Genomic DNA, 24,068 nt, shown 5'->3' on the forward strand with positions numbered 1-24,068 from the left:
ACTGATAAGTGGTAGTCTGAATTTGGCAAGCATGTAAGAAAGGATGTAAAATGTTTGCTTTACCTTCAATGAAACTTCAGGTTTTTGTCAGTCTCTGTCTTCGAAAAAGAGCTTTCAGCGGCTCCTTCTGAATACCACAGGACTCTGGAATAGGGCTAGGGAGCCTTTGACCCTCCAGACATTTTTGGACTCCAACTCCCATCAGCCCCAGCCTGGATAGCCAATGATCAGATGATAGGAGTTGTAGTCCAACAGCTTCAGGAGGTTCATTACCTCTAGAAAATTATCAAAGTTCAGACTTAAGGCTGCTGGCAAGAAGGTCTATCCACTGCCCACTCTTCTTCTGGTAGGGATCCTGTGCCTTAAACAGCCAGTAGGCAAGTAGAATTTCAACAGGGATAGCTTTTTTTCCAGCATGGAGAGGCTGTGCTATGGGGAAAACTGTATCCGCTAAAATCTGTCTGCCATGTAGTTGCTAATGCACAGGAGCCTTGCCAAGGGGGGAAATGTAAGAACTCTAATTATTATTATTTTAATTATCACCTATTGTTTGATTAATGTGTACTTTATTCATTAGCATTTTCAAATAACCTGCAATTATGCTTTACAATTATTGTTATCTTGCATCCTCTTCTAGTGAAATCGATTTACTGGCTGGATTATAAGACCAAATTCCAGAGCAGTAACCATTGTATCCTTGTTATGAACCAAGCAACAGATAAAGCTAAGATACAGTGAGTGACTTCTTCAAACCACCACTCCCCTTTCCTTCCAGTCTAAATCCAAATCATTCTGAAACACTCACTCCCCCTAACAACTTTGAGTAGAACTTAAGATGTTTCCCCTTCTAGCCTTGACCTCTCCCAAACAAAGTGTTAAATTCTTGCCTCTATCACACTTTATTTTATTTATCTGCTACGTGAAATAATGGCATTTCATCTAAGACATGATAGGGATGGAATAAGGGATTGTAAGGGAAATGGAAAGCAAGTAAATTCAGATATTAATTCTTCATAATGTTCAGGGCTTGCATTCCAATTAAAGCAATTTTAATTGATTTATCATAGCAGTTTCCATTGGTTGATAAAATGGGGGGGGGGGGGGACAGAGACCAAAACAGTACATATTCCAATTGTTCTGTGTTAGTGTATATATATATATATATATATATATATATATATATATATATATATATGAAGTTAAACATGAAGTTGAAGTTGGCTTTTCATTTTCATCATCATTATTAATTGTGTCACAGACAGGAAGTTCAAGGAGCTGAAGTTACAGCGGTGCATTTAAAGTAACTGTGTATAAGCAAAATTGTACGCAAAAATATTATATTAGGACAAATTCACACTAAAACGCTGGTGAATGTTCATGAGGACTTTTTTAAAAAACAAACAACCGTGCAGATTAACGTGGAGAATTGAATTTAGAAATCAAAAGAAACTGAAATAGACAGATTTGCCCATCCTTACACAGAACCTTCTATATCAGGTGCACAAAGTGGTCACCTCAATGGATAGGAATATTTTTACACAGGGAGGGAATATTTTTACACAGCACATAGGTGTGTCCCATTATGATGCAGAGCACCAGTAAAAGTATAAGCCACTCAGAAGAGTAAAAGATCCAATCCGAATGGGTGTGTGACCTGCTGTCATCCAGCAATGAATTGGGAAAGCATCTCATAAGCACCTAGAGAAGAACAATTATTTTCCGTAGTGAGTCGGCCACTCCTAGATCCTATTAAACATCAGCCTGATTATTTCAAATGTGGGTGATCGTGTGTGTCACCAATATGAGCAGTGAAACCAGTGATTTAAATGGAATAGAATGTGAGAGCCAGTTAGCATTTTAGATTAGGACTGGGGAGGCCCAGGTTCAACTCACGAGGCTTGCTGGGTGGCATTGGGTCAGTCATTCACTTTTTCAACCTATGTACCATACCATGTTTTGAGCAGGCATCGAAAACAGTACAGTGGAACCTCGGTTTTTGAACGTAATCCATTCCAGAAGACCGTTTGACTTCTGAAACGTTTGAAAACCGAAAACTGAAAGCAGAAGCCTCAATACAATAGGGAAACTCAAAACGGAAGCCATGTAGCATTTTCGGCTTCTGAAAATCGTTCGGAAACCGGAGCAGTTACTTCCAGGTTTTCAGCGTTTGAAAGCCGAAACGTACGACTATAGAGACGTTCGACAACTTAGGTTCCACTGTACAGTGAAGGTGCCTGAACAACATTAACAAGCAGTAAGTTCCAGAGAACAGGTGCTAGGGTTGCCATATTTCAAAAAGTAATGTTCCTGACACACACAAAGTGCATTGCCATACATCTAGCTTGCCATAATTCCTCCCTGACTCCATTTTAGGTAAGCCTAGCAGGTGCTGCCACACTATAAATGTTCCAAGTGCAACAACAGGGATCATTCAGTGTTGAGCATAAGGATTAAATATGTTAATGTTAAAATCCACTAGCCAAGGCCAGGGCATGGTTGGTGTTGCTTAGAGACCAAAGAGACATGGTCTCTGCCGAGGTAACACATGCTTTAATTGGATGTGTAGTTCTGATGCAATTTCCCCCGTGTGTGTAAGCTGAATGGCTCACTGAACTAAGAAAGATAAAATCTTTCTCTTCCTTTCTCTGAATATTTCACATTACTTTTGCTGTTTCCTCAGTAAAGTGTTTGTGTAGCCCTTGGAATCTAACCCTCACATAAGATGTGATTCCCCTTTACTTGTGGGGCGGGGCTCCTGCACACCATTTACTGTTCTGCCAAAGGTAGCAAAATCCTATATTTTTATTGCTACGCTTTTGAATTGCTTCATATGAAACACCTCAGAAACATTTAACATTTAAAAAAAATCAGCAATAGCAACCTATATGAAACACTTTCTTGTATACAAATAATTAAAACCATTTACAGTAATATATAAAAAATACAATTACAGCAATTTCACATATAAAAGCACAATTAAAACAATTTGGTATATAAGAACCATTTCAAATCCAATACAGATACAGACTTGAGCTGGCCCTGAGCATGAGAGTTTGGTGACAAACGTAATTAAAGCAACATCACTGCCACACAGACAGTGTAGTTTCTGTCCTTCTGGAGCTGTTTTAATAGATGCAATCTGTTTTGTAGCTGGAGCTCATAGAGGTGTCGTCAGCCCATTGGGTGATGGAAGGGGCGGGTTTGTCCTCGCAGTTTTGCAAGATGAGTTGCTTGGCAGCTGCGACTGCTTGGGGAAGTATTTACTCGAGGGTTATGTCCTATAAAACTGGCACATACCCCACCAGCAGAGTGAAGGAAACCTCAAGCACCAAATTATATACAGGTCAAAACTACACCAGAAGGCTGCCGTTGGTGAGCACTCCCACATCATATACCCAAGGGTGCCAGATGGCTGTCTGCCAGTGTTGGCTCCAGGCTCTGGGGATCCTTGAGCAAGGTGTTCTCAATAACCCTACCCTGCTTTTCTTCCTCACGACTGTTGGTGCTGCCCATTTGCTTGACTGTAATGCAACCCAAAGCGGTTGATCTTGTTAGAATTCCCGCTCCTTGATTGCAGTCATGGGATTTTTGTCTATCACATGACAGTATATGTTTTGACTCCACAGTGTGGGAAGTGATGGAGACAGGGTGTTTGTGTTACTGTGTTCCGTGAAGTGGGACTATTGTCCTTTGTTCTTTTTCTCTTTGCTGTCTGATGCTAGAGAGAGAGGGAGCCATGTTGCAGTGCTCCGTGTGTATGTTTATATGTAAATAAAGTAGATTAGCCAAAATGCTGAGTTGCTGAGATCTGTCATGCAAGCTGCGAAGACTCTGCGGATCCCTAAGTGTGCCGGTGTCTGTTGGCATCGGTCGCTGTGATGTTCGGGCTGAAGAAAGCTTTTGAAGCTTCCGAACGATTGACCAGGAGGGAGAGAATATGCCAGTCGGGCATGTGTCTCTGCCAGGGTCCTACTCAAGTGTAGGATGAGCTCCTGACAGATCTTACCGGGTGAGGCCTTGGCTTTCTAGGGCCTAGCTGAGAACTGCCAGCTTCTTGTCACACCCATTTCAGCAGATCGGCTCATGGGAGCCTGGGTGATGCCATCACCTCCAGGGCAGGTGACAGGAAAGAGGGCCCAGCCTAGCTGGTGAGAACAGCAGCAAGCTGATATGGCAGTTCCTGCACTATATGTCATGGTGGAAGCCATGTTTATTCTTGTGACTGCTTTATCTACATATTAAGTGATAGGTGTGGCTAATTTTACCATCAAAATGTGCACATATGTCAGAGGAGCTGAAGACATCTTATAGGTACTTTTCTTCCAACCTGGTTGGTTCCTTGAGCCAAACTGGGAATCTGCTGCCCCTGTGGATCTTGCAGTCTGAGGTGGTCACCTCACATGACCTCATAGGTGGGCTGGCCCTGCCTGCTCCCTTACCCAGAAAGCAGTCATACCTCCATGTTCTAAGTAAGGATGGGTGAATGTGTCAGTTTCAGTTTCGTCTCCGTTTCTTATTTCCCAATACTAAGTTCAGGACAGGTCTCCACATTTTTACATCAGTCTGTAAAATATTTAAGTCCTCATGAAAATCCTGATATACATATTTTTGTATGCACTTTTGCCTACCAGACACATTTTTACAAATAATATGTGTGTGTTATTTTCACTAATATATGCATTTTTATGCACATTTTACCTTATTATGTGCATTTTTGTATTAGTTAGCTGGAGAACCGCGTTGCTGAATTCACGGATTCACATTTCAAAGATGGCTGTGTTTTGATCCCCATATTGTTTCAGAAAGTGTGAACTAGTTAGCTTCACCTTGAAATGCAAACTTAATCAAATTTCTCTCCTCCCTACTTCTGAGACAGCCACCATTGCTGCCCTCTGCTTTTGGGGGCCTCTCATTTGCCCACCTTCCTCACTCTGATGGTCTTATGGGTGATTCTGGCCTCCTTCCCTCCAAATCCTGACAATTCCAGACCCTCCGCATCCTCCCGTTCTCTTGCTTTTCTATCTTTGGAGTTCATTCTTTGGAAGCTTGTAGATGGGTTCTTAGTATTATAAACAGATCATTCAGATTTCAGTACAGTGGTACCTCAGGTTAAGTACTTACTGTAATTCGTTCCGGAGGTCCATTCTTAACCTGAAACTGTTCTTAACCTGAAGCACCACTTTTGCTAATGGGGCCTCCTGCTGCTGCTGCGCCGCCGGACCACGATTTCTGTTCTCATCCTGAAGCAGAGTTCTTAACCCGAGGTAATATTTCTGGGTTAGCGGAGTCTGTAACCTGAAGCGTATGTAACCTGAAGCATATGTAAGCCGAGGTACCACTGTAAAGCAATTTTAGTGCTAAATCTGAAACCATTCGCCTTCATGTCTCTTCTCTCTCTCTCATCCTTCCACCTATGCATCTCTCTTCCTCAGTCTGGACTTAAGACTAGAAAAATGAGAAACAGGAATAAGCCAAGAAAATGAAATGGATTGATTCCTCCATCCCTAATCCTCAGACACTTTGCTCCCACCTTTCACTTTTCAAAGGCATCCGGCTCCTTCTTTGCCACATATGTTTGGAGCAGCCTTCCAGAACACCTGTGTGATGACACCTCTCTCTTACTTCATTTAAAGCCCTACTTTGAACCCACGTTTCCCATCAAGCCTTTGGCACAACGCCTATTCTCCACACCCTATGTAACTAATCCTAATCAAGTGGAGCAGAAAAAATTGCATATTATTTCCCCTGCCTCCCATGTTGAATTTTAGAGATTGTAAGATCTTTAGACAGGCAACTAGCCTCTTGCATTCTGTGAAGCACTGCACACTGTAAATACTATGGAATAACAACAACAACGACAACAATAGGGTATCAAATTGATGCATCTCATCAGAACAAAGATTTCTTGCTGAACAGGACTTTGACCAGCAAAGCTCTGGTGAAGAAATACAAAACTCCATCTGTGCGAGGAAAACAAGGTCACAGCCACACCATACATTTAAAGCTCTCTTATACCACTTGAGTGAGACGCAGGTGGCGCTGTGGGTTAAACCACAGCGCCTAGGAATTGCCGATCAGAAGGCTGGCGGTTCGAATCCCCGCGACGGGGTGAGCTCCTGTTGCTCGGTCCCTGCTCCTGCCAACCTAGCAGTTCAAAAGCACGTCAAAGTGCAAGTAGATAAATAGGTACTGCTCTGGCGGGAAGGTAAACGGCGCTTCCGTGTGCTGCTCTGATTCGCCAGAAGCGGCTTAGTAATGCTGGCCACATGACCCGGAAGCTGTACACCGGCTCCCTCAGCCAATAAAGCGAGATGAGCCCACCCCACCCCACAACCCAACTCAACCCAACCCAACCCAACCCACAACCCAACCCAACAACTCAACCCAACCCAACCCAACCCAACCCACAACCCAACCCAACAACTCAACCCAACCCAACCCAACCCAACCCAACCACTCAACCCAACCACTCAGCCGCAACCCCAGAGTCGGTCACGACTGGACCTAATGGCCAGGGATCCCTTTACCTTTACCTTTATACCAATTGAACAGCCATGGCTTCCCTCAAATTGTCTGTTTATTTGGTTCTAAGTTGCTTTGGGTTGCCCTGGGCAAGATAAAGTGACTAACAATTTCATAATAATAATAATACAACAACGGAACTGTAATTTGTTTATTGGGCTGGGCTGGGAATTGTAGCTCTGTAAGAAGTCTCCTTTCAGCACCCTTAAACTACAATTCCCAGGATTCTTTGCAGGGGGGATGCCATGACTGTTAAAGTGATATGTGAGTTTTTTAAATGCATGACATGGATGTGAACATACAGGATTTTTTTGGAAATTAGACCTTGTTTAGTGACAGATATTTTCAGAGGGGGAAGTGTGTGGGGGAGTAGTAGTAAGAGTCCTTTCTGAAGAGGACACACAAAAGCAAAGGAAGCTGTGTTGGTCTATGGGGCGGGCAGGGGGAAAGAATCTAAAATTCACTCATGGTCAGGCAACAATTTAGGACTAGCCAAAGTGTCACAGAACAATGAGCTGCATTTTCCAGAAAACTTAATCTGGCTGGATGTTAAGCCAAGCAGGGCTGAGAGAGGAGGGGAAACAGCTTAATGAAAAACAGAGCAAGTAGAATGAGGGCTGAATTTCACACACCCCTCCACAAATGCTGCTGATCCAGTTTGCCTCCCTGTCTCACCGTAGCTGCTTTAAAAGCAGTTGAGAGGTGCAATCATGGATTTATTTTATTTTGCATTTATTTTGACTCTTGGATACTTCTCAACACCAGGGGACAGGTGTGGAGGATTAGTCATCTATATGTGTATTTATTTAAGAGACTTTAGAAGCTACTTTATTGTATAAACCTACAGGCAGTTTACATAAAATATACATTAAAATTATCAATAAAAGTCCAAAGTTAAAATGAAGCTAACCTAAAGAAACGAACAAAAATCAAAATATCAATAAAGCCAACAGTTAAAAACATACATTATAAAATAAAACTGCATGTTAAAATACACGCTGACCTTACGTATCTGTGTAGACTTGCCTAAATAACAAAAAATTTTAGCAGTTAAAAATGTCAGGACTTTTCCTGTAAAGCAAGGCACAATCTCCTTGTGCCATGCTACCCATGCCTCAATACCAGAAGCCCAAGAGAAATTAAAGCATTTTTAGACGTGTGGGGTAAAGTCCTAGGCTTGTATATCCTCTAATTCAGGGGTCAGGACCATTTCCCAGCACAAATGGTTTCCTCATGGGCAACTAGGGAGGAGGAACATGCCAGTCATGGGTGGGGCAAAATGTCTTGGATCAGCTCAATTCTTTCATTTATTTGGGCTATTTATAGCCCACATTTCAGCAAAGACTCTCAGAGTAGCATACAATAGGAGAATAATCACAATTTATAAGCAATAAAACACGGAAATAATAAAAACTGAAATAAAACAAGACATAGCTGAGCGATACAATAAGGTAAAACGGCAACATTAAAAACCCCAAACACTTAAAAGGCCTGGCAAAAGAAAAAAGGGTTTCAATGGCATCATCACTAACAAGAACCACCAAGGCTGGTTCAAGGCACGCCTCTTGGGAGTTATTTCCAGAGTTAATGGCTACGTAGACACCATACATTTAAGACACATTTTCACCAAAGAACCCTGGAAACAGTAGTTTACAGAGTTGCCATTCCCAGTGCCCTTTAAAAACTAACTAACTAACTAACTAACTAACTAACTAACTAACTACAATTCCCAGAATTCTTTGGGGGAAGTCAAGTCATGTGCTTTAAATGTGTGTTAAATACGTACAGTAATACCTCTGGTTACGAACCGTCCTCCTTGCGAACGCTTCGGGCTATGAGCTCCGCTAACCTGGAAGTACCGTATTTTTTGCTCTATAAGACTCACTTTTTCCCTCCTCAAAAGTAAGGGGAAATGTGTGTGCGTCTTATGGAGCGAATGCAGGCTGCTCAGCTATCACAGAAGCCAGAACAGCAAGAGGGATCTCTGCTTTTCACTGCGCAGCGATCCCTCTTGCTGTTCTGGCTTCTGAGATTCAGAATATTTTTTTTCTTGTTTTCCTCCTCCAAAAACTAGGTGCGTCTTGTGGTCTGGTGTGTCTTATAGAGCGAAAAATATGGCAGGTGCTGATGGTTGCGAACTTTGTCCCGGGATGTGTGCGTGCAGCAGGAGACCCCATTAGCAAAAGCACGCCTCAGAATAAGAACGGACCTCTGGAATGAATTAAGTTCGTAACCCGAGGTACCACTGTATATGGTGTGTATGCAGTCAGCAGGCTTCCATCCTGCTTCTTACTCACAGACTGGCGGGGCAGCCGTGAGCCCAACATTTAGGCTGGTTGTGTCGGCAAAGACTCTCTCTTAAAACAAAGGGTGTAGCTCATCGCTGGGAAGAACGCAAACTGCCTGTGGGGGCTTGGTGAGCAGAGGGCGTTGTGCTGACCAGCTGCCACCATTTCCCTCAGGATGATGGCCTCCACTAGCACAGCAGCTCTGACAGGATCAGGCTCTCCCTCCTCCAGCTGGTCGGCATGCGGGCTGAAGTCAAAGCGGTCAATCATGTCGTTGAAATGGCAGAGCTGGGCAGGCGAGCAGTTGGCACACGGGTTAAGCGGGCAATACCCCCGCCGGTGCACCTCCAGGCTAACCCAGTGGATGTAGGTCTTGCGGCAGCGGGGGCAGTGGTGTAGGCGCTGGTGATCATGGAGGCGCTGGTGGAGTTTGAGGTGGATGTGCTGGGTGAAACGGCTGTGGCATAGGCAGCATGCATAAGCCTTTATCCCAGAGTGCAGGCGGAGATGGGTTTTGAGGTTGCTGGTACTGCTGAAGCGTTTGGGGCAGACCTAGGGGAGAGATTGGTTTCTTGTTAGCCCAGGCACTGGTGCATTATGGGACAGAGAAAGCCCTAGACTGGCTCATCTGTGCTTAATTTCCAGAACGATGCGGTTCATATTAAGCCTTGAGCTTGCTCCTTTACTTGTCAAACTTCAGAAGAGCAGCCTGCTAGGAGCTCTTTAGCAGCACTGCTTTCCAACAATCAGCTGGAAGCAGAATTAAAAATGGTGATTTCCTCATAGTGCTTAATAGAGCCAGGGCTCAGAATGAACTACCGGTAGTTTGGTTTAATGCTACTCACGGAATTAGTTCAGAAATCTCTGAACTATACCTGAAAGTACTGCCCATACGCCAGGTGAACTGAATTTCAGTTTGGGATAGAACTATGAATGATTTCTAGTTCATCTTCAAGTTTATTCTCTTACATGTGGTTCCCCCCCCTCTCTTTAGACTCTTTGGGCCTTTAAGGTTAAAGATCATAATCATCGGGAAAAGGAGATTAAACCATCTACATTCCACTGTATGCATATTTTGATGTTCCCTTAGTCTTCTTAAGCATACAGTGTTACCTTGGGTTACAAATGCTTCAGGTTACAGGTGCTTCAGGTTATAGACTCCGCAAACCCGGAAGTAGTACCTCAGGTTAAAAACTTTACTTCAGGATGAGAACAGAAATTGCACAACTGCGGCGGAGCGGCAGCAGGAGGCCCCATTAGCTAAAGTGGTACCTCAGGTTAAGAACAGTTTCAGGTTAAGAACGGACCTCTGGAACAAATTAAGTTCTTAACCAGAGGTACCACTGTATTTTATACTTCAGTGCAACGACTTACAACATTCTGAATGCAGGAAAAAAATGAGCAAGGATTATTTGGATCAACTTGAATTGAACTGTGAATTGAACTGGTTTGTTTTGTAAAGGGATGTTCATGACTGTTCTCTTTTGGACATGTTGATTTTGAACTAGTTTCTTTTTAAAGTTTCCAAGCTCTGAGTATAGTGTAATTCAGCAGTGCCTTTCCTTGTGGCCATACGAAGAAATAAGGCCCACATGACTTTAATTAGAAGCTTTCTCCTTTTGGTTTCTAGTCCTAATTGCTTACAAATTCAGTGTGGCCCCAATGAATCACTGGAGAATTGCATGATAATTTGTAGGTTTCTATTGCCTGCTGAGACTTTTATTTCCTGTTGCACTGTAATGCAACCAAAGCCATGTACAAATATAGAGCTTAAAAAAAAGCCATGGATACAGTAAATCAAATTAAAATACAACACACAAATACAGCAATCACATATGATAAAAGAATTAAGGAGGTCTGAAATGTGAAGAAAGATTTGGCATCCATTTCTTACACTTAGATATTGAAATATTAATATGCCTAATAAGCCAATGATAAGATTAAGTATGATTTGATGGCCTGTGTGAAAGTGAACCAGCTGGACAGACACTATCCCAGGCCCTGGCCCTAGAATCTACCAACTGTGTTTCCCGTAATGAGGGACCAGAGAACAGCTTCCCGCTCCATAGTTCCAGCCTTATGGTTTGGACAAATTCATATTGACTATTGGGAGAAGGAGAAAAAACTTCTCCCGCTCCACTCCATGTATAAATTTATATCACTATAACTTTCCTCCTTAAGCACCATTTCCCCCCAAAGCCCCAAACGCTGTAACCTTTCCATACACACATATCTCCAAGGGCCCAAATGGTCTCTCCCCCACTTCACCTGGCCTTTTAATGAGGAAAGAAAAGTGCCACCTACCAGGCACTTGTGTGGCTTCTCGCCTGTGTGCACCAGATGGTGTTTCTGCAGGTGAGCCAGCTGGGTGAAACGTTTTTTACAGACCTGGCACTGAAAGGGCTTCTCGCCACTGTGCACTCTCAGGTGGACCTGTAGGAGGAGGACAGTTCAGTGTGAGCTTGGAAGGGATGGAAAAAGGGGTGCCTAAAAGGGTGTCTTTAAGAATGAGAGACATAGAGAAGGGAACAAAAGAGTTCAGTTGTGGTTCGGAACAGAGGAAGCTGCTTTAATACTGAATTGGACCAGTGGCACATCTAGCTGACAGGCAGCAGCTGGCCAGGGTTTTAGGCAGGGAATACTCCCAGCCCTACCTAGCAATGCCTCGGATTAAACCTGGGATCTTGCGCAAACAGGGCAGATCCCCTGCGACTGAGTTATGTGTCTTCCCCCAAAAGAAGAGCAAGGTTGAAGACAAAGAATCTCCATCTGCAATGAAGGGTATGCCACACCCAGTGCATCAGGAAGGAGTGCAAATAAAGAAAAATGCTATCATTCCGCACCATTTTGAAGTTCCCCGCCTTTTTTCAGCTAAAACCCATCTACCAAGCTGGTCTCCACTAACAGAGAATCTAAGGGTAGTCACAACTTCAATAAGGTATACTCAGGGCCGGATTTAAGTTTGATGAGGCCCTAAGCTACTGAAGTTAATGGGGGCCTTTATATGTCCAGCTGTCCTTTGTCAACAACTAATGGTCACTGTTTTTTGTGTTGAATATATGCTATATGGTAATTAAATGGACCTAATAGGTATCTAAAGCCATTTGAACATAATTTTATTTGTTTTTATCTTATATTTTGGAAATGTACATCCAGGTTTTTTCCCTTTAATTTTTTGGGGGCCCCTCAAGAGAGTAGGGCCCTAAGCTTTAGCTTGTTTAACTTATACGTGAATCCGGCTCTGGGTATACTGAGCACACACCTGAGTGAACCCTTAATACACCCACCCACCCACACCCCTAGCATATTACTGGACTATGTCTGCAACCCCATCTCATAATTCTGATCCCAAAATAAAATTCTGCAGCCATAGTCAAACACAGTGTCACAATGGAAAGTCCAGTGTTAACACAGGTATAGACACCTAGACTGCAACTGCACATGGGTGGAGCAAGTGGCTAGGGCGGGTGCGCAGCTGGGTACAAACTGTACAAACTGGTACTTGCCAGCTGTTTGCAAATGCTATTTAGTCACCATGCCCAGACCTTCAGGAAACAGATCTAGGCTATCATGTAGGATGTGGAGAGACGATTAGACAATTCTGGATGGGGAGGATAATTGGTATGAATTTGTTCTCAACTAGATGTCTCCAGATGTACCTTGAGATTAGAAAGCTGCCCAAAGCTCTTGGAGCAGATATGGCACTCGTATTTGATTTTGCCATTCTTCTTCCCCAGAGGGTATGTCGCAGACTTGCTGCTTTCCTGGGAATCTGGTGGGTTGGTCTTTGGCGTACTGAGGTTGATGGTCTCATCCTGGCAGGCAAGCTGGGAGGGAGCTTTCAGCTGTGGAACTACGGAGCCACGTGAAATGGCAGGGTGCCCTTGGTCAGAGTCTAGAAATGAGAAGATTCTGGTGTGGAGGGAAGAGAAACAATTTGGTGGTTTCTGGTCCACTTGTTTTCCATGTGGCAAGATGGGAGGGAAGACAGCTTGAGACATCCCCGGAGAGGGAGGTCGCCTTTTCCCCAGGGAAGACAACTTTAGGGATGTGATTTCTCTAGGACCTGTTAGAGGCAATTCAAATGGAAATGAGAAGGTCTGAGGGGCCAGTAGAGATGTGGGGTGGTGGGCAGCTGAGGTGTTGCAGGCATAGTGATAAGCCTGGGGTAGGTTGCTCCTTGGCTGGCACTCTGAGCAGGAGGAAGACGGGTTACTGAGATGGAGCGGAATTTCCTTCCAGAGCGAGGTAGTTGCGTTGTATGGGTAGCAACTGGGGCCATGTTGTCTCTCTGGGCCCATGTCTCTTTGGCTTGGAAGACCAGGCTTCTCAGAAGCAACTTCTTCCTTGGATGCATTCTGGGGAAAGTTAAGCTTTGTGGCCTGTTCTTGCATGCTCCCAGGGGTCTGTGCCTTTGAATCCACTTTTTGGTTTTCTGCTGTCTTCCTTGGCGGCATGTCTTGTTCTAGCTCTTCAACATCAATTATCTCTTCCTCGTCCTTGTCTATCTTTGTGTAAATAGCTGTGCATTTTTGGTCATCTTTGGAGGCATTCTGTGGTGGTCTACTGACTTTCTCAGGGAAGGGCTGCACCAGGGAATCCCTTGAGATTAGATACTCTGCAAAGTAAGAAGCAAATCTACTTTTAATTGTTGCTCTTTATCTTGAAACGTATTTATTTTTACTTAGAGAAATGAAATACAACAGTAAAAAAATATCTGACAAACTTTAAATATATCTTCCGCAATCATCACCTCTTTTTTTAAAAAAGGAAAGAAATGAAGAATGTCAAATATATATTTTTAAAACCTCGTTTCAGATTCTATGAGACAAACTAGTTCTGAGTAAAGATGGATTAATAGTTTCCCCAATCTTAAATCCAGTGCTTCACATTGCCACATCAGATTGCAATATAAAAAGTCCTTTTGAAAATCCATCAGCATTTTGGTTCCAGTTCCTCAGACATTTTTGTTTGCAATTTTTCCAAAGGCACACATTTTTGCAAAGCAATTTATCCTAATAGAATGCATTTTGCATGTTATTTTCCCTAACATATGTATTTTTTATGCACACTTTACCCTAGTATATGCACTTTTGTACACATCACTTGGCTGGGGAAAAGTGCATTACAAAATTCAGAGAAGTGCACATTTCAAAGGAAAACTGCATTTCAGCTGACATACTGAGAACTGCAAATTAAAAATGCACATAAAATTGATTTTCTCCTCTGTCGCTATATCTGAGTCTGTTTCTCAAAAATGAACTTTTTCCATCTCAGCATATGTAGCTGGGTGATGGGGAGTAGGAGGAGATTTATGTGTTTCTGCTGCTGGTCCTGGAACAAAATGGCCCTTGCCTGAATTGTTGCTGTTCAAACTATTGACAAGTGTGGTGTTCACCACCTACAGTGCCCTCACCTGATTTAGTTGCCAGCTCCCCTGAGAGCAAGCTTTGGAATTCTCTAGGTACCCCATGCATGTACCAAACCAAAAGTTCAGCTCCAGCCAAGATGGGTGTTATGGTATAGAAATAGATCTCCAGGTTGCACTGACAAGCCATTAAGTTCTGGGCTGGGTGGGTGGGAGCCGGATTCACATAGCACATCCAGTTACTGCAGTTGGGGTCACTCACGTCAAGGATGTGGTAGAGCTCTCCTTTTGCAGAGAGAACCTGGAGGAGGGGAAAGAGAAAGAAGATCTGGGTAATTGCTGGCATATATATATTTTAACGGGGGACCAATTATTCTGTGTTCCTCTCTCCCAACAGTCTTAATACTTCCTTGAGCCTCATCCAGTTAAGGCTGCCATCTCCTCCTAGACTCCATCTTACGACTGATTAAAAGCAAACTTTTGTGGCTTAAACATCAAGCCACCTTTTCTCTTTCTCCCCACACCCCTGCTTTTCACCAAGCAGCTTAATGAAGAGAACTCAGAAGCTTACTCCTCATTTTGTGATGTTTTGCTTCTTCCTAACCAAAGTGTTGCCCATCCAAGTAAGAAAAGGGTTGCTCCTTGATCTCCTTGATCAAAATTGGGTTACAATATCTTAAGTGTCCAGATACGTAGCAAACAGACAAACAAATAACTTTTAAAAATACATTGTAGATTTTATCTGGCCAAAAGGGGTCATTGTGTCTTTTGCAGCTGTTACTCACCCTCCAGTAGTGCTTCTGATCCATGTTTTTAGGGATATTCTCTCTGGTGTAGATCTTCCCAACCAGCGGCCCAAAGCGTGTTCCTTGCGGGATATACTCTCTGCTGATCACAGCTATTACCTACAGAAGTACCAAAACTATGTCAGTTCAAGTTAGGCCTGAGTCTTCATGTCCTTCATTTGTACCTGCTAATATTTGGCTGATTTTATAAACACATATTTTATGGCAGGAGAGACTCATGCACATGAGCACACAAAGAGAAACCAGGAACATAATATTTTAGACTTGTAATGTAATGCTCCAGAAACCTAAATCTATTAACACCTCTGCATGGTGGAAGAAGAGTTCCCTCGTAAGAAAGGTAAAGGTAAAGGACCCCTGGACTGTTAAGTCCAGTCAAAGGCGACTCTGGGGTTGCAGCGTTCATCTCACTTCCAGGCCAAGGGAGCCGGCGTTTGTCCACAGACAGCTTTCCGGGTCATGTGGCCAGCATGACTTCCCACCACAGTGGTACCTATTTATCTACTTGCACTGGGATGCAAGTATCTACTCTGCATGGGACATGGGTGGCACTGTGGTCTAAACCACTGAGCCTTGGGGTGAGCTCCCATTGCTCTGTCTCAGTTCCTGCCAATCTAGCAGTTTGAAAGTTCCCTTGTACAATTGATTGTACTGGTCTCCCAGGTCCTCTGCCATCACTGTAACCACTGCACGATACTGGCTCTCTTTTCGTCAACCTTCCTGACCTAACCGAGACAGAAGACGCAAAGCTGTTGGAGGGGTCATGGCTAAGTGGTAAAGCACCCCTGCTCTGCGTGCAGAAAGCCCCAGTTTCAAACCCCAGGTAGAGCTGGGGAAAGACCCTTGTGTTGAAACTACAGAGCGCCACTGCCAATCAGCGTTGACAATAAGCCAACTCATTATAATGTAGGGTTTTGTTCTGCATGCCTACTTCTAATCCCACTTCCTTTCCACAGCACACCTACGCTATAGGTCCCATCTGCACTGTACATTTAAAGCAGTACCATACAACTTTTAACAATAATGGCTTCTCTAAAAAAAACAACCTCTAGGGAACTGTAGTCTCTTAAGGGTGCTTAGAGATGTTAGGAAACTCCTATTCCTTTCCAGAGCTACGATTCCCTGGGAAGAGGGACTGCCAGTTAAGCCACTTCAAAAAATAAATTTGCACCATGTATGGATTCTAAAAATCCATGTATTACCCTATGTATAGATTGCTTAACCAATATAAAACCTGCCCTCTTTTTTCTCCAGCTTCTGCTTCCCCCTAGTGGCTTCTTAAGGTTGTGAACATAGCCAAATGCCTTTTCTCTGTGTTTGGAGACAATGCGGTTGGGGTTGGTCGGTTTTAAGAATCACAGGCGGGAAAACACACACCTCTGCATTGCAGCCTTGGCAGGGGTGGGGACAGGGAGGGCTCCATGCTTCCTTTTGCCCAGCCTTCGCTGACAGGGTGCCCTCTAAATGTTTTGGACTACAACTCCCATCAGCTCTAGACAGCATGTGCTGGTTGGCCAAGGCTGCTCTTGTGAGTTGTTGTTTTTTTAAATCAGCAAACCGCAGCATCACAAAGAGCAGCAAGTATGCAGGGAAAGCAAGACAAAATCCTGAGAAAGATTTCCATGCCCTCCTGGCTGGGCACCTGAATTCAGGTTCAAGACAGGTGTAATATCTGCAGAGCTCTGAGGAGCCCTCACAGCCTTCAGTAAAAAGAAGCAGTCTACTGTATCCACAAATACGGTGGGGAATTGTGGGGGGTGATTTATGAAAACCCCATTTGACAAATTGTTGGCATGCCTGGATCAGGAAAAGCAGGCTTTGGAGGAGGCCAGTTGGCCAGTGTCCTGTGTTGTCACCAACACACCTCTCCCCAATCCCCAGAACACCTTTGCAACCATTTAAAAACTGTTTGAAGCTCCTTCTAATATGGAGGAAAACACAGGCATATAAATCTGATAGTGCTTGCAAAAAAAAACCCAGCGCATTTGAGAGCATAGCAATAAAATCATCACCTTCATAATTACCAGTGCTTGCAAGAATATAGGGTATTGCAAGCACCAGTGACAAGCTGTGCTGTGTCTTGGCCTGTGTGGTTGGATTTCAAACCACATGGGCAGAGGAAAATGGGTCACCCAAGATCATTGCAATGTCAAATGATTAACAGGTAAGTTGTACACCCCTGGTGTAAATGGAAAACTGTGGTAATATGAAAGAAAGAAAAAGGTGTGCTGGGCCTGGGGGTAACCTGTGAAATGCAGTCCAGGACCGGTCCGGAATCCAAAGGTTCCAACGGGAGTCACTCTGACAGGGCCAAGGCAGGACACAAGGCAGGAAACCAGGCAAGGACAGGTACAGGATCTCAGGCAGGATCTAGCATACAGCAATGTTGCTCCCACAACCTGGGGTGGGGTCCAACAGCCTTTTATCTTTGTCGGAGTAGCAGCTGGTCCTGATCCCTCAGTGACTCACCTCCCTGTTTCGCCCAAAGGCGAGCACTCCTCCTGTGAGTACTCAGGTCTCTCCTTCTCTCAGACCTTAGTCTCTGCAGCTCAGGAGACGTCGGTGGGTTACTAGACCCAGGGGCCGCCTCAGCCTCCCCTGACCAAACCGGTAATGGAGCAGCTGTAACTGATGGCCCAGCTGAAGACAACGAGGTAATCCCCGCATCTGGAGCCAGAGCAGGCTCAGGCCCCTGACTTGGCCCAGCTGGTGTTTGTTGCAGGGGAACCTGTGCAGACTGGGACTCTTCAGGATCAGGCCCAGACTTGGTTCAGATGATGCCTGAGGCAAAAGATCCGGTGCAGACTGAGTCTCCTCTGGTTCCGAGTCCGAGTCCCAGGCCATCACAAAAGGCACCTTATACATAGACCATTTGTCCATCTAACTTGGTGTTGTCTACACTGACTGGCAGCAGCTCTCCAGGGCTTCAGACAGGGAGGAGCACCGAAAGAAGAAACACAATGGTGCACCTGCATCAGCACAACTTAACGCCTTCATCTGCCCCAGCTGCAAAAAAACATGTCTCTCCCGTATCAGTCTTTACAGCCACTGCAGGAGCTGTAACTCCTGTTTGACTTCACCCCCAAAGGCGCATTCCTCCATTGTCTCCTGAGAGAGGCGGATGCCAGCCAACCAGGAGATGTCAGGGATTGGACCTGGGACCTTCTGCATGCAACGCACTTGCTCTGCTACTGAGCTCTGGCTCTCCCAAAGGGGTAGCTTGCCTGGAGCATGCAGACTGAAGTGAGACTCACACTGCCTGAATGCTGCTAGCATGCAAAGCTGGCTCAAGCTGCGGGTGAGGAACCCACTTGTGACCCCTCCTTAAATACTACACCACCCTTCCCCTCTCACATACTTTGGCGAGAGGAAGCTGGGTGTGCAGAGAAGCTGTTAACTCTGCATCTCATATGCCTACAGTCAATTCCGCAATGCTTGGAGCCCTTTCCTTTCCAGCAGTCATAGTGAGAAAAAGATGACAACTGTGCAAGGAGCATCTGCTAAAGATTCGGAAACCTAGGCAAAGGGATTTTCAGACACGGTTCTTCTGCCAGTCCTGCAAAGACCAGCCACAGTCTGTACCCATTCAGGGCTGGGGCTGGGGAAATGGTAGAGGCTGGCAGTGGTGCAGACCGGGTCATAAAGGATGGTCAGAGCGAAGCTGGCCAGGTGGGTGGGAGGGAGGCTGGGATGTAGCTGGAAGAGACTGAGGAGGGATTGCTTTGTCTCTTGCAAGGATGGGTGAATATGTCAGTTATGATTTCTCTCAGTTGCTCATTTGTATGAGTTCAGTTCTCCAAATTTCCACATCAGTTTGCGGTGTGTGTGTGTGTGTGTATTTGGATATATATATAATGTTATTGTGAAAATTGATCAGCAATTTTTGTGCGAGTTTCCCCTATTATATGCATTTTATATGCAATTTTGCACAATACACACATTTTTGCAAAACAAGCTCCCCTAATATGATGCATTTTTTGATGCTGTTTTCACTAATCAGCATTTTAACTTTGTACACTGGTTCCTATACTTCTCTCTCCCCTACCCCACAGACAATCTGAAAATCCCTGAGGGTCTAGGCAGGCCACTTAATGATCTTTCTTTCTGTTGTAGCAATTGTAGGGGTGAGTTTAGATTTCTCAATGTATTTTTACAAAGATGCCGTGGAACTACCTGAATGAAGCAGTCGTCCATCGAACACAGTTTGGGAACCCCTACTCTGGTATTTGCATTTTTGCATACATTATTTGGCAGGAGAACTGCCCTTGCACAGTTTGAAAAAGTGTGCATTGCAAAGGATGGCTGAATTTCAGTTTGCAGATTGTTTTGGAATTAGGTAGGTTTGTGAACTGAATCGAATTCCGTCACCATCCCGTGTCGCTTGGGGTGTATGGACAGAGGAAGGGGTGCAAATCAGTCCAGGAGACCATACAATGAAAGGTCCGCCCTGCTGGGCTGGCCACTGGCATTACCTCATTGTTGCTGTTGCGCTGGAAGGCCAGGTTCCGGGGCAAAGAGGCTTGTGCTCGCGGAAGGTTGGCGTGTGGTTCGTACAGCTGGTCCTTCACAATGTAGGTACACTGATCCTCAAAACCCTCCCCTCTCCATGGAATGCTGGTCTCTTCCTTCATCCTTCTCCTTTCAATCCAGCCACGGAATGGGGAACAGAACCTGGCACAAGAGTGAAGGATTTTATTTGTTTGTTGGTTTCACAGGAATACATAGGTAAGTCTAGGTACCGGGGGGAATCTGTGACAATTCCTGGAATCACATATTCCCGGAGGCGTACCTAGGGTCCCTTGTACCCTTGGCAAGGAGCTGTACTGGAGAAACTCCTGCCCCCCAAAAAGAATCTGAGAAACAGGCGAGGTTGTCTGAACAGGAGGAACGAGCCTCCTTGGGGCTAGATGGGGACACCCATGCTGCTCTCTGCCTGGAAGATGCTCCAAAGACCCCTTTCCAGCAGCAGCAGCAGCAGCAGCTGGAAATCCTGGCAGATTCCCTATTCAGGCAAAGCAGGTGCTGGCAAGGTCGCTGGAGGTGTCGGGAGGACTCCAATACCTGATAGGTGATTTTTGTGGCTCCCCCCTGGGCTTGCACCCTGGGGAGGGCAGTTTCGCCAATCCCTAAGTATGCTTTGGCACATTCTGCCTGCCAGTGCTTTTGGGGGGGGCGCAGGGATACGCATACCCCTAAACATTTTGTGAATCTAAGTTTGGCCTCATTGAGGGGCAGTATTTCAATATGAGTAGGAAAATGAGAGTACCCCTAAACTTTTTTTTTGGGGGGGGAGTACTGCTGCCCGCTAATATCTCACCCCTTTCTCAAATTATTTGTTATTTAAAATGGTTTTTTTAGTAAAAAAAAACCGCATAAGAAATGAAAATAACATCAATGCATATTTTTATAGCTAATTTGGAATTTCAGAGGTAGAAATAAAGGGAACAAGAGAAGGGGGAAAGTTTGTTCATATTTATTGTCTGTGGGCACTTCCAGGCCATCACTGTTTTCTGGTGGGATTCAGTCACACACCAGCAAATTCAGGTAGTGCAATTAGAGTTGCTTTGGTGCTCTTGTGCGATAAACCTGCTCTCCCTACCCACCCCCAACTTCCATTTGGAGCTTTTCGTGACCAGAAAAGAGACGAGTAAATGCACTGGGAAGTGTGGGCTAACATTTGCTTGATGTCACATCGTGAACAAGTCGAAACAAATGCTAAATAAGTGGCCAGCATTGTCTATTCTCCCTGCAACCTCTGTGCAAGCAAAATCAGGATGAATGCTCAATCAGCAGGTCGGCAGGGAGTGACCCACCTTCACAAATGGATATCTGTTGCTTGCTCTGCCTTTTGCAGGTTCTGAAGGTATATCTGTCCAAGTGGTGCTGAGCTACTGATCCCCCGTGTTTACATAGGAAGAGCATATGAACAGGTAAGTTGTGTCCATCCTAACTGCAGGCGCACTTCTGTACTGTTGTGATAAATGCAACCCAAGAACTCGGGAACAGTGCTGCTTTATCTAATTAAATCTTGCTCTCATTCATGATTTTGGACTAGTTGCATGAGCAGTATTGGAAACTAGGGCTGGGCCGGCCCTATCATTTAGGCAGAGCAAGGCAATAATAATAATAATAATAAATTTTATTTATATCCCGCCCTCCCCAGCCGAAGCCGGGCTCAGGGCGGCTGCCTCAGGTGGCAGATGCTGGTGTCTGTGGACTCTGGCAATGAGGTGCTGGAGGGGACAGAGTTTTGGCTGCTCCACAGCTGGCTCAGCACACCCTAGGCCAGCCTGCTGATTTCAGGTACTGTACAGTGGAGGACACTCTGCCATTTTGGGGTCCACCTCAGGTGCCAAAATGTCTGGGGCTGGCTTTGTTTAAAGGTACAGTGTGTACAACACCCAGTTCCCACTCCTACTACACATGTGGGGAGCTCCTGCTGCTGGTGTAATTTGGGGCAGGGTGGCTGAGTGACAAACCACTGGACAGGCTCCAGTGCTGAGGCCCAGGCCCACTGATGGTCCCTGGTCCGCAGTTTGATAAATACTGTTTCAATTCATAAACCAGTAACAAAAAATAGGTGGGAATCTTATCCTATCCTAGAGGCAGACTACAATTATACCCCTTCTGCAAGGGTGTTTTTTTGTTTCCCTCTAGTAACTTTTTTTAACCAACTCCTGTTCTTATGCCTCTAACAAACTGGTCTACTGCTATTAGCAGGTGGTTATATTTATTGCCATGCCCTGAAAAGCTTATTCTGCTGATTTTTCCTCCTCAGGGTTACTTTTAAAGGAACAGGAGCAGTCCATGCCATTTATTTATTTATTTTGGTCACTTGGCAATCTTAACCTTACATCTAGTTTAGCATATGCTTAGAGGCATGCTTGCAGTTCCCTAGTGATAAAAGTAGCAGTTTTCCCCATAGTACAACAACAAAAATTTGTTAACCAGTTCATTTATTTCAAAACTGGATTTTGTTTTCAGTTCATTTCTTACACAAGGACTTCCATTTCTATAGCCCTACTATTACTAGGAAGCAGAGTGTAGCTGCATCTCATCCATTCTGACAAAAGCTCTGCGAGAAGGGCAGGCCATCTAACAATTCCCATTTCACAGATTGGAGGACCGAGGCAGAGAAACTGCGGTTTGCCCCAGGACAGTGTGAGTTTACAAGCTAAGCTGGCATATCAGTTCTGCTGTTCCATGAAAGAGGAGGCAAAGTGTTGTCCACTGGGCTGCCTTGGTCCTCATTTACAGTGGGAGTGTGCAGATTGCTAAACATGCACACCTCCTGCCTCCCAAGACAGAGATGAAAAATGTGCACTTACTTTGAATTGCCTTTTTCTGGTGTGGCTGCAGGGAGTCCATGGTGGCCCTGCCTGGCCCTCCGCTCTCACCATTTCATTCCCATCACTTCCCAGGACCACCACCAGCAGATGATTCTGACAGTATGTTTTTGCAAACGCACTTTGCAAGGATATCACGTGGCAGGGGATTACAGGGGATTAGCTGGAGATGGTTCCTGTTTCGCCCATCAGAAAAAGCGGGTCCAGATGGAGGATTTGGTAGCCCCTCTACTTAGAAAGCTAAGATAATGTTAACGGCAGCAGCCTCAGCAGGAGGGATGCCCTGACCCCGGCATGAACCAGGAGGTGGCCTGTTGAGGTTTTGTCTGACCCACTTGGTGGAAATTAGCATTGCCCATCAGCCAACTCATCCAAGAATGAAACGTTTTCAGTTTGAATGAAATGAAACAAAATCAAGATGAAATTAAAGCTTCCTGACCAAGAGAAGCTTGCTCGGAGCTATTGGTCATGGCTATATTTTCTAACAGTAGTAAATATGCTTAGCATTTTTAGAGAACCGCAGGAGGAGGAATTGATTGTTAAATCACTGAGAATTGTAGCTCTGTGATGAGAATAGAGGCCTCCTAACAACTGTCAGCACCTTTAACAAACTGGACTTCCCAGGATTATATAGGGGAAGCAGTGACTGTTCAAAGTGGCATGATACTGCTTTGAATGCACTGTTTCCCATTTCCTCTATCAGTGGTAGGTGCTTTTCAAAACTCAGATTACTGGATCCAACTTTTACCCAGATCCCTTGGGAGAGTGAAGTTTTTAGGCAGGTCTTTTCTCTCTTTCTGTCTCTCTGTTTGGGGTGGAGTGGGAAAATGATCTGAGGGAGGGGGGAGAAAAGTGCCCACTTGAAATTCCAAATGTGCCCACAGGCCATCATCATCATCATCATCATTATTATTATTATTTGTATACATTTGCTGGCACTTGGGGTTGAGAGATAGGTTCAAACATTTTCAAGCAGACAGTGTCCCCCAGAGAACCTTGGGAACTGCTGTTTGTTAGGGGTGCTGGGAATTGTAGCTCTGTGAGGGGTAAACTATAGTCCCCAGGATTGTTTTGGAGGAAGCTGTGTGCTTTAAAATTTGATTTAACTGTATGCTGAGGGTGTGGCCCAAGATCCACCTGGTAGGCTCTGTGGTTAGGTAGGGATCTGCACCCAGATCTCCCTTGTCCTAGCCTGACGTTATAACCCAGGCATAGGCAAACTTGACCCTCCAGATGTTTTGGGACTACAACTCCCATCACCCCTAGCTAACAGGACCAGTGGTCAGGGATGATGGGAATTGTAGTTTCAAAACATCTGGAGAGCCGAGTTTGCCTATGCCTGCTATAACCAATATGTTTAATTCCTGGTGCAGAAGTACCTAGAAATCACTGGTCTCTCTGTGGGTGCTGAGAAAGAGACAAAACAGTATAACTGCCCTTGAAGGAATTGCTCTTTTGATGTGGGAATTGCTAGAGAACCCCACAGCAAAGAACATCTACAAACTCTGAGGCCGTCAAGTGTTTTCAGGCCTAAAATGTTATACAACAACAAAAAAGAATCCTCACCATTTCCCACTCCCCATCTGTGGTGTCGGCTAAGAGGTCTGAGGTAGTTTCTTTTTTACTACTCAGGAGTCAGCCAATCCTCCAGCGCTTTCGTTGAAAATGGCTAAGCAGCAGCAGCAAGGTTTGCATTCAATAGAAAGCATGATGAGGACTAAATAAATATGTAACATTT

The 24,068-nt window shown here is 44.8% G+C and overlaps 1 protein-coding gene across 1 annotated transcript; it reads right to left on the minus strand.

Annotated features, from left to right (window-relative positions):
• Positions 1-12,103: 12,103 nt before the first annotated feature.
• On the minus strand, positions 12,104-19,649 carry LOC128419392 (PR domain zinc finger protein 1-like). The gene is made up of 4 exons (XM_053400026.1): positions 19,457-19,649; positions 14,964-15,083; positions 14,227-14,479; positions 12,104-13,428 (listed from the first exon to the last, which is right to left on the minus strand). Exons 1-4 carry the CDS (start codon positions 19,613-19,615, stop codon positions 12,446-12,448), a joined length of 1,515 nt encoding a protein of 504 aa, XP_053256001.1. The 5' UTR covers positions 19,616-19,649; the 3' UTR covers positions 12,104-12,445.
• Between the last annotated feature and the right edge of the window lie 4,419 nt (positions 19,650-24,068).

Source organism: Podarcis raffonei, chromosome 8 (genome assembly GCF_027172205.1).
Source record: "Podarcis raffonei isolate rPodRaf1 chromosome 8, rPodRaf1.pri, whole genome shotgun sequence".
In the NCBI taxonomy this organism is placed as follows: Eukaryota; Metazoa; Chordata; class Lepidosauria; order Squamata; family Lacertidae; genus Podarcis; species Podarcis raffonei.

Coding starts and splice junctions, on each gene's coding strand:
- LOC128419392 (XM_053400026.1), bottom strand. CDS start 19,615: ATGAAGGAAGAGACCAGCATTCCATGGAGAGGGGAGGGTTTTGAGGAT. Junction 15,084..19,456: donor AGCGCAACAGCAACAATGAG/GTAATGCCAGTG, acceptor GTACTTCTGTAG/GTAATAGCTGTGATCAGCAG. Junction 14,480..14,963: donor ATCAGAAGCACTACTGGAGG/GTGAGTAACAGC, acceptor CCCCTCCTCCAG/GTTCTCTCTGCAAAAGGAGA.